A 10,491-nucleotide genomic window follows, 5' to 3' on the forward strand; every position below is an offset into this window, starting at 1 on the left:
GTATGGTAGGTTACCAGAGGGGAAGAGGGTGGGGGGGGGGTGGGTTGAAAATGGTAAAGTGGTCAAATATATGCATATGGTGATGAAAGGAGACTAAACTTTGGGTGGTGAGCACACAAGGCAATATACTGATGATGTGTTATAATATTGTACACCTGAAACTTATATAATCTTCACCAATGTCACCCCAATTAATTTAATAGAAAATACAGAAATTAATATCTAAGTCATAAGGATGTGATAATAGAATAAAATGATCTGTGTAACTCGGTGAGTATAGTATGCCTAGTCTTTTAAAGCAACCTGAATGAAGCATAGAGTTTAGATCAGACGAACCTGGGTTCAAGTCTCCACACAACTATTTGTTAGTCATTGTGGGGGTTCAGAATGAGTCACCCCAAGATGTGCCTCTGTGGAATGCAGATTATTTTAAGCTAAAGCAACATTAGCTGCAGCTCAAGAGAAACTTCTGCCCCTCTCTTAACTACCCCAAAGAACTTGAATTAGGAGCCTTGCCCATAGTAAACCATTATCAGAGATACTTCTTTTGACCTATATGGCAGGACAAACTTCTATTATACTTACTAAGCATCTGCTCTTCTTATCATCCTGCAATGACCCTTTGAAGCCCCTAAGTCACCTTACCTCATCCCTAGCTCAGAATGTCTTGTATACCCTTGTTTCCTTTCTATCTCTGAACATCTTGTGCATGTGGGGTCTCGGACTCTCTCATGTATCCGGGGTTCCCATACATATGTATGTATTAAGTTTGGTTATTTTCTCATGTCTGTTGATTATTAGACCAGCCAGGAGAACCTTGAGGGTAGGAAATTTTGTTCCTCCTTCATCATATATACCCAAGCCGGTTTCTTCTTAGATTTCACTGTCCTTACTGAAAAGTGGGTATAAGTATGATAATCCATTTATTCTTCTTTTCATACAAACAACACTTTACTGTCTGGCACTACCGTGCATCAGACACTGTGCTGAAAGGTAGGCATACAAAAGTATGAAAGGGGCTTTCCCATCCTCAGAAGCATACAGCCAAGGAAAACATGGCCACAGAGTCACAGTTTTGGCTGCACACCAGAGTCACCTGGGCTGGTAAAAAAAATCCTGATGCTGTTCTCTGCCCTGCCCTGGAGTTTCTGAGGGAAGGACTGAGGTGTGGCCTAAGGGAGACCCCAGTGAGCAGCACACAGTGACTAACATTGCTCAAAAAATTCCTTCACATCTAATTTGTTGTGGAACATTTTCCTCAGTGATTGTTTGATGTACTGAGGACACAGGGGTAGTCTCCAATCCTGAGACAGGGTGTCCCAATTCCCACACACTTTATGGCAGCTCAGAAGGAGTCAGAAGTTCCACTGGAGGTCTGATGGGTGAGTTGGCTCCAGTCTTATCAGTTTATAGCTGATAACAAGAAAAAGTACGTTTCCCAGAGCTGGGGATCCGCCTCCCCACCACTTGGCCTCCAGCTGCTCCCAAGCAACTCCTTCCAGCTGGGCCTTGTTAACTAAGTAAACCTGGGCTCCTCTGCAGTGAAATGCAAAACTCTTTTTATAAGACCTTTAAGTAAATGAGAGCAAGTGACAGGATGCTGAAAAATAGGTTACAGCAGCTTTATCACCCCTAGGCCATCAGCCCTTTCCCTCCTTAGAGCTGACTTTAGATCTTAAGCCAACAGCCAGAGGTGGGACATTCCATGGCTATTTCTAGCCTCTTGATCCTGTCTTTCTGGCAAGACATTTTTTTTCCCCTTTTTCTAGCATTTCTGTTTATAAAATGCATACTTTCAAAACCTACTTGATGGGAAACATCCTGATGTCTGAGTTTTGCTTTAAAAAAACTTCAAGAAAAAAAATATGGGGGGAAATACATGAGATAAGATTGGCAAGTTTGATATTTAATTGGTGAACCCAGGTTTATGAGGTCATTGTGCTAGCTTTTGTGTATGTTTGAAAATGTCCACAATACAAATTTAATTTTTAAAAAACGGTGGGGAAAAGTTAGATTTTTAGATACTAGTTTTAAAACTTTGATATTATCAGAAAGGTTTGGATTCAGTATCATCCTGTAAACTGAACAGTTTTAAACTTCTTATTCAATAGAAATATAGTACTTTAGCTTATACATGGTTTCATTTGTGTATAACCCATCAGATCATATAGAAGTTTCTATTGATTTAAAGTCATACAATGTACTTACTTTTACATATAACTAAATTGTGGAATTAACCAGTAGTAGTCATTAAGTTCAAAAGTGTTTGTCCTGATTCCAGTTACATATGTTTCATGAAGGCAACAGTATCATCCTCCACATGTCTTGCCCACTCAGGTCTGCTGGTCCTCACCTAGTCCTGGCAGCTCACAGAACCAGTGGCTGGGAGGCCTCCTGGTAGCAAGGCTCACCAATTCCCTACTGGTTTATTTAACAACCTCTTTAATAAACCTCACATTAAATGTTTAACAAATTAAATCAGTAACAAAGACAATTTCATCCTTAGAGGAAGCATGCTATCTTTAGAAAGCAGTTTTTGAATATTAAAATCACAGAACAATTTGCACCAGAGTTGCACGGTGTCCTCTTTAGTGATGATAAAAGGGCCCCACGTCCCTATTTTGGCAATTAGAAAAATTGAGACTCAAAAAGTCCTAGAATAGGCCCTCAAATCACTCCCTTCTTGGATTGGGAGAAGGCTTATCATCAGACAGCAGTGGGCAGCAGTTACCCCTGCGCCCCCACGCCTTTGGGAACTGAGCACTCTGCAGACTTCTTAGACTAGCAGTGCATTTCATGTCTTTTCAAAGATCTAACTGCCACAAGGGATTTAAATTCTAAGCCTTAGTTACTTGTCTTTTACATGGGGGATTAATAATACTGGCTCCCCAGAGGGGTATATATGAAATCAGTAATGCATATAACATATTTACCACCATGCTGGGCACAGGGAAAAGGCTGCCAGTGGAACTACTGACTCATCCTTAGAAAGCAGGTGCTGAAATGTCACCCTTTATATTCATGCTCCCCATTCAAGACTTTTGGAACCCAAGCCTGCTGGTTATGTCCCACACAGCGTCTCTCTTTTCTAGCTGGGCCCCTCCCATCTCTGGGTATGAAGGGTTAGCAATATAAAATCTCCATTTTCCTATGAAAACTTCTTTCTTCATGTCTAATCCCCTCTTCCCCCTTTGCCCACCCCCCACACACTGAGAGAAATGCTTGTTGCCTTGGTCACCAATGTTTTACATCAGGGATTGACCACTCCTGCTGCTGTCAGCACTGTAAACACTGTTGGGGAAAGAATCAGCCATGTCTCCACCCACTCCTCGCCCCCAGCTGCATCTCACTGAGGGGACAGTCCTTGAGGCTCTGTAGGGCCCTGCCTGTCACAACAGACCATTGCCTAACGGGTTTCCACGGCAGACCTCAGAGATCTCATTGCTTCCTGTGGCCTACAGTAGGCAGAGGGTAGGAAATACCTGTGTCTTCCGTACTCATCCATCTTGTATCCTCATGCAGTTACCGGAGTAAAGACACCTTCAAGTACAAACATCGTCAGACTCAGCTTCCTTGGAAATTGATCTTCAATGTATTGATGAGAGGAGACTCTCATACCAGACGCGTCAGTGGGAAAATGAGCTGGAGCCACCCTGTCAGGTAAGGACAGAGGCCACCCAGGTCTTAGAGCCTAGAGGGGCATTTAAAGGCCTCCAGAATAAATTGCAATGCATGCATGATTGTTCCTTCTCATTAAGAGGCATGCATACTTTCTTGGTCTCACAGTCTTTGAAAGCGATGACACATTAATCCAAATCTACAAGTTATAAAATGATTGCATAATATGTATTATACATTAAATACTGTATATACCTTTTATGCTTGTTATTGTATTACAATTTATACACATGTAAGTTTCTGTTCATGCTTTTTTATATGTTAAGCTTCAATACTTTTCTTTAAATATTCTAGGCTTCTGGTTATGATCAGTGTGACATTACAGATCATCCATTTGGGAAACAGTAAGAAGCATTTTATTTATAGTCTTTTAGTTTTTATTGTGTATTTGTTTCTCAATCATTATCAGTCTCATATTTTCAATGTCTTTAAAAGGCTATCAAAGAGAGAAACATAAAGGTGGTAGAGAAGAAATCAACACCACAGCTCAGAAGTTCCTGCAGGAAACATTCACCTGGACTTGGAATAATTGTAGGGAGGTGAATGGGAGCGCGGAGGGCTGGAGGTCGCAGGACTCCGCTCCCCACTCTCGGGCTCTCCAAGAGCGTAAGTCCCGACGCTGGCTTAGCGCTTTTTTCGTCATCTCAGTCACCAGAAGCTGAGTTTAGGGTTTGATAAAGAATTGGGATAAATTAAGGATAAAACGTGAAACCCAACAGAGAACATTTTATCATCTTCAAATGGTGATACAGGATAAAGTAAAAATATCTCCTAGTGAGGTGTTCTTTTACTCTGAAAACAACGTTTTACTATTTCATTGGTAAAACGTTGCATTTGCTCTTAAGTGGGTATTTTTCTCCGGTCCAGAGAACTGATTTAAACGTATTTAAAACAAATATCCCAACCCAAGATAATAGCGGATTCTTGCTTGGCTTTTAGCAGACTTTCAGGCTCCAGTCCCCAGGTTCACAGGGGGCCTTCTCGGAGAGGGGTGTGTGTAGGGGTGGGGTGGCGTCATTGCGCCCGTGGGTGGTCACTGCCCGGGAGGCCTGTGTTTAATCACTGACACGGGAAGTCACAGCCTGAATTTAACATATGAAAGGAAGGAAGAAAGAAAACCCGACTTGTTGGGGGCAGGGTTTCATGTCTTGTCGTCGGCCCGTTCCTTACCCACTGGCACCCCAGGTAGTTTGTTTTACATCCTTCAATTAACAAGCAGAATTTACCTGAGCAAACACACTTAGCAGGGAGCTAATTTTATTGCCTCCCCAGAGCAATCTTGTCCTGGCCTTTCCCAGTGGGTCTAACGCAGAGGGCAGCTCGCTAAGCGCCGAGCTGATGCCCAGGCGACCCCCACAGGTGCGACCCCGCGCCCGCGCTGCTGCAAGAACGGCGGTACCTGCGTGCTGGGCAGTTTCTGCGTGTGCCCCGCTCACTTCACTGGCCGCTACTGCGAACATGACCAGAGGCACAGGTGCGCACAGGGAAGAGCGGGGGGGCGGGGCGGGAGTGGGCGCGCGGGGTGGGGCGCGGTAGCGCGCGCTGGTCGCACTAACTTCGAGTCTCGCTTGGCCATCTCAGCGAGTGCGGCGCCCTGGTGCACGGAGCCTGGACCTTCCGCGGCTGCCGGCTCTGCAGGTGCGTCTTCGCGGCGCTCTACTGCCTCCCACGCCAGACATCCGGCCGCTGCGGTAAGAGGACCCTGCGTCCTGTGCTCACAGCCCACACATGCATGCAGTTGCTCCTTCTTACATCCCGAGCCGTAGCGATCTACCTGTGCCAGTCGACACAGAAATGAGCACACTGGGTCAGTTCATCACTCAGAAAAGTCCAATTGTAGTGAATCACATAGTGTGTTATCATTTGGGGGGTGGGAGATGAGGGTAAGGGGGATTGAATATATGGTGATGGAAGGAGAACTGACTCTGGGTGATGAACACACAATGGGATTTATAGATGATGTAATACAGAATTGTACACCTGAAATCTATGTAATTTTACTAACAATTGTCACCCCAATAAATTTAATTAAAAAAAAAATTTATTCCTAAATTTCCCATTTCCTGATCGCTGGGTTTAAACGTGATTTCCAAGCAGTGTCCTTAAATGTCCTTTACAGTGAGCGGAATTTTGGGAGCGCACAAGCTGGGAAGCAGAGCCGCGCCTGGCAGAAATGTTTCCTGACTAAATCTCCAGTGATTTCCCTACATTGCGACCACACTGACCACACTATCTCAGCTGTGAAACGAGGAGGGCACTGGAGTGGGACGTAACAGGCCTGGATGGTCAGATGCTGCCCTTTAGGGCCAACCAGTCAGTGCCCCCAAGGAAGGAAGGTGTCTTGTAACCACAGGGCAGGCCTGCCACACATACCCTGTTTTTCCAAAAATAAGACCCGCTCTTATATTACATTATGCTCCAAAAGACGCATTAGGGCTTATGTTCAGGGGATGTCATCCTGAAAAATTATGCTATGGCTTATTTTCCGGTTAGGTCTTATTTTTGGGGAAACACGGTATTAAAAGCCAGCAAGGTGTGGAGAACACACAGGGGTGAACACTCATGCGAAGATTCTGAACAGTCACCAACTCAAAGCAAATGTCCCACTTGTAAAACCCAGTAAGGAACATGAATTTCCTAGCTCAGAAAACAGATGTAACATTCTGCGCTGAATCACCACCTTGGGCAGGGCCCAGGAGCCCAGGAAATAAGGCCCAGCAGTTCAGTCTCACATCCTGTGCCCCTTCCCTGTTCAGCAGGCTCTGGCTGGGATGGAGTGAGGAGCACAGTTAAGGAAGGGCTGCCGCCTGCCCTTCAGCCCTTTTTGACAGCCCTGAGGGTGGGAACAGGGGCGCTTGGCTGTGCAGTGTGAAATCAAAGCTCCTAAGCCCACTTTCCTGTTCCACCCGCCCCTCACCTAAGTCAACCCTGGGCAAATTCCACAGTTGAAGGGCACACTTCATGATAGCACAGCCCTTCAACTCCACTCCTTTGTCTGCTGTCAGGACTGCCGGTGGAGGGGCAGCACGGGGTTGGAGAGGGTTGGGGGTGTGTGGGGATAGGGAGGCCAGAGCCCTTCAAGCCTACTTCCTGCCTCCACTCTCTTTGTGGGGCCGGTAGTGGAAGAATACATTTAATGGATGCTCAGCTTTAAACCCATCTTCTTGGCTCTCTCTCCCTCCCTCTGCAACCTTGGGTAGGATTAGCAGTCAAGGGGACACTCTTAATGAAGGTGCAGTTGTTCACTCCTTCTTCCCGCCCCTGGCTTCTCAGCCAGCTCTGCAGGGTGCTAGCAGTCTGTGGCACTCTTCCCTTCCTCCCTCTAGCTGACCACAGTTTTCAAAGCCCTCCCTTTCTTTTTTTTTTTTTAATTTATTTTTTAAATTTATTGGGATGACAATTGTTAGTAAAATTACATAGATTTCAGGTGTACAATTCTGTATTACATCATCTATAAATCCCATTATGTGTTCACCACCCAGAGTACGTTCTCCTTCCATCACCATATATTTGATCCCCCTTACCCTCATCTCCCACCCCCCACCCCCCGTACCCTCTGGTAACCACTAAACTATTGTCTGTGTCTATGAGTTTCTGTTTCTCATTTGATTGTCTTGTTCTTTTGTTGTTTTTGGTTTATATACCACATATCAGTGAAATCACATGGTTCTCTGCTTTTTCTGTCTGACTTGTTTCACTCAGCATTACACTCTCAAGATCCATCCATGTTGTCACAAATGGTCCTGTATCATCTTTTCTTACCGCCGAATAGTAGTCCATTGTGTATATATACCACAACTTCTTTATCCATTCATCTATCAAAGGACATTTTGGTTGTTTCCATGTCTTGCCCACCGTAAACAAAGCTGCAGTGAACATTGGAGCACACGTGTCTTTATGTATAAATGTTTTCAGATTTTTTGGGTAGATACCCAGGAGAGGGATTGCTGTGTCATATGGTAATTCTATTTGTAAATTTTTGAGGAACCGCCACACTGCCTTCCATAACGGCTGCACGGTCTGCATTCCCACCAACAGTGTATGAGGGTTCCTTTTTCTCCACAGCTTCTCCAATACTTGTTACTATTTGTCTTGTTGATGATAGCCATTCTGACTGGGGTTAGTGATACCTCATTGTGGTTTTTATTTGCATTTCTCTGATGATTAGTGATGTTGAGCATTTTTTCATATGTCTATTTGCCATTTGTATGTCCTCTTTGGAGAAATGTCTCTTCAGGTCCTCTGCCCATTTTTCAATTGGGTTGTTTGTTTTTTTGTTGTTGAGTTGCATGAGTTCCTTGTATATTCTGGATATTAGCCCCTTATTGGAGGCACTGTTTGCAAAAATCTTCTCCCATTCAGTTGGTGAAAGCCCTCCCTCTCTTATGGGCTCTTCATTTGCTGGGCTTATGCCCCCTGATTCACACTAGCTGCTCCCTCTATGCCCCAGGGAAAGGAGGACACAAATTAGGGAACAGGCATCAGAATTGCAGGTGGTGCCTGTGTGTTCCTACATGTGAAATCATTTCCCACCTGCCATTGGTGCACCAAGCAGTAATGTGTGGAAGGGGCTAGCTGTGACGATTTTCATTCTCCTATGCAAAGCCAGCTGGAGTTGAGAAGCAGCAGGGTAGGAACTGGGTTCGGAGATATTTACTGACTGTTTTACATCCTGGGAAATACCCAAAGCTGGGACTGCCTCTGCCAAGGACAGTGACAGTGGCTCTGCCAAGGACATTGACAGAATTGTGGCTGTAAAAATGTGGCTTCTTCTCATTAAAGTTGAACAAAGTAGCTCAGAGTAATGTGAAATTTGAAGTAGTTTCAGAGTAATTTGCCAGGTGCAGAAAGGGCAGTAGCACCTTTGTACTCTGACTCACTGATCCTGCTTCAAGGCAATGACAATGGTAGTGGCTGTGCTGACAGTGATTATGATGACATGAGGATGACGATGACGATAGCTGCTGTGCCGATGAAGGTTTGCGATGATGACATGAGGATGACGATGACGATAGCCGCTGTGCCGATGAAAGTTTGTGATGATGACATGAGGATGACAGTGATCATGAGGATAACTGTCTGTTAGCTTTCAGTATATTTCATGCATTTAAACACTTTATCCCATTCAATTCTCATAATGTCAACCAATGGCCGTTGGTGCCAGTTCAATGCCAACAGGAATCTCCAGTTTGGGGTACGGTGAAGAAGGAAACTACTCAGTGCAAACAGCTTAATTGTGATACAGCTCGGCTGTGAGAACAGCATGGCTGTGGAATAGCTCAGTAATATTACAGCTCAATTATGAAACAGTACAACTGTGAGATCGCCCTGGGGCAAGGTGGCCTGCGCGTGAGTCCTCTCTGGCTAGACACTTCTGCTCTGCTCTGCTCTATTCTGGTCCTGCAAGACATCTTTGGTGTTTCTTTCATCTTTGGTGTTTCCGTTTTAACTGGAGAAATGCAGTCTTCTGTCTTGGGGAAAGTGCACTTCCGAAGCCACAGCGCACCTGTCTTACATAGAGGGAAGGCCTGCTCCACTCTGTTATTAGTCCATCCTCATGCAAATGAGGGCTTTGATCCTCAAACTTTGATTGGTCCAAAAGGCACTGTCCCAATTGGTCAAAATGGAGCCACTCCATTGGTCTGTGAAGAGTTTGATGGTGACAGAGCTGTGCAGCTCTGATTGGATGAGGAGAGTTTCAGTCCTATTGGTGGAAATTCAATTACAGAAACTCCTGTATAAGTGTTGGCTCAGCTGGCAAGAACACAATGCAGGCAAGCAGTTCAGTGTGGGAGGCAGTTCAGTGCAGGCTTCATCCTGAAGTGAAGTTTGTGAGAGAGGCCCCTGTTTATAAATGGCTGCTAGGCTGTGCTTTTAAATTTGAGCCCATATAGCCACTGGAGTCCTTGGTAGGTGTCTTCTTTCTCCATAATTGCAAGCCTATGAAATAGGTATTATTACACCTTTTATATTTCAGGAAACTGAGGCTTAGAGTGGTTATCTCCAACAGTTAGTAAACAGGGTCTGATTTCTTTTTTCTCTTAAGAGAGCATTACAAGAGGCTAGCTAATTTAGAAACAAAATGATATTTTAAAATAACATTTAAGTTATTTAAAAATATTGTAAATTAACATACCATACCATATTGATATAGAATGATAATTGATATGTAATGATAATTAATGTATAGTTAATATGAGTCTGTGAATAAAATTGCTACCATTCATGAAGTACGTAAGCACATCCCTGACCTATGTCACATTTTAAAAAATGAGATATAATTGCCATATAACGTTATATTAGTTTCAAGTGTACACATGATTTGATATTGTGAAATGATAGCACAATAAGTCTAGTTAACATCCATTACCCCACATAGTTACAGATTTTTTTTTCTTGCGATGGAACTTTTAAGATCTACTCTCCTAGCAACTTTCAAATATATAATACAGTATTACATATTATAGTGGCCATGCTGTACATTACATCCCCATTAATTATTTTATAACTGGGAGTTTGTACCTTTTGACCACCTTCACCCATTTCACTCCCCCCACCCCCACCTTTGGAGCCCGCCAATCTGTTGTCTGTATCGATGACCTTGGTTTCTTTTTTTAAGTGACATCATATGGTATTTGTCTTTCTCTGTCTGACTTATTTCACTTGGCATAATGCCTTCAAGGTCCATCTGTGTTGTCAAAATTGGCAAGATTTCCCTTTTTAATGGCTGAATAATATTCTACTATATATATATATATATATATATATATATATATATATATATATATATATATCTCCATTCAGCCATCAGTG

General features: G+C 43.8%; 1 protein-coding gene across 1 annotated transcript; it reads left to right on the forward strand.

Annotated features, from left to right (window-relative positions):
- Window positions 1-3,637: 3,637 nt before the first annotated feature.
- On the forward strand, window positions 3,638-8,764 carry LOC109438794 (cryptic protein-like). The gene is made up of 6 exons (XM_088792904.1): window positions 3,638-3,660; window positions 3,973-4,022; window positions 4,114-4,284; window positions 5,038-5,152; window positions 5,260-5,369; window positions 8,574-8,764. Exons 1-6 carry the CDS (start codon window positions 3,638-3,640, stop codon window positions 8,762-8,764), a joined length of 660 nt encoding a protein of 219 aa, XP_088649030.1.
- The last annotated feature ends 1,727 nt before the right edge of the window (window positions 8,765-10,491 follow it).

The sequence above is a fragment of the Rhinolophus sinicus genome, chromosome 1 (assembly GCF_057876585.1).
Source record: "Rhinolophus sinicus isolate RSI-liver-muscle chromosome 1, RSI-T2T, whole genome shotgun sequence".
NCBI classification, from domain to species: domain Eukaryota; kingdom Metazoa; phylum Chordata; class Mammalia; order Chiroptera; family Rhinolophidae; genus Rhinolophus; species Rhinolophus sinicus.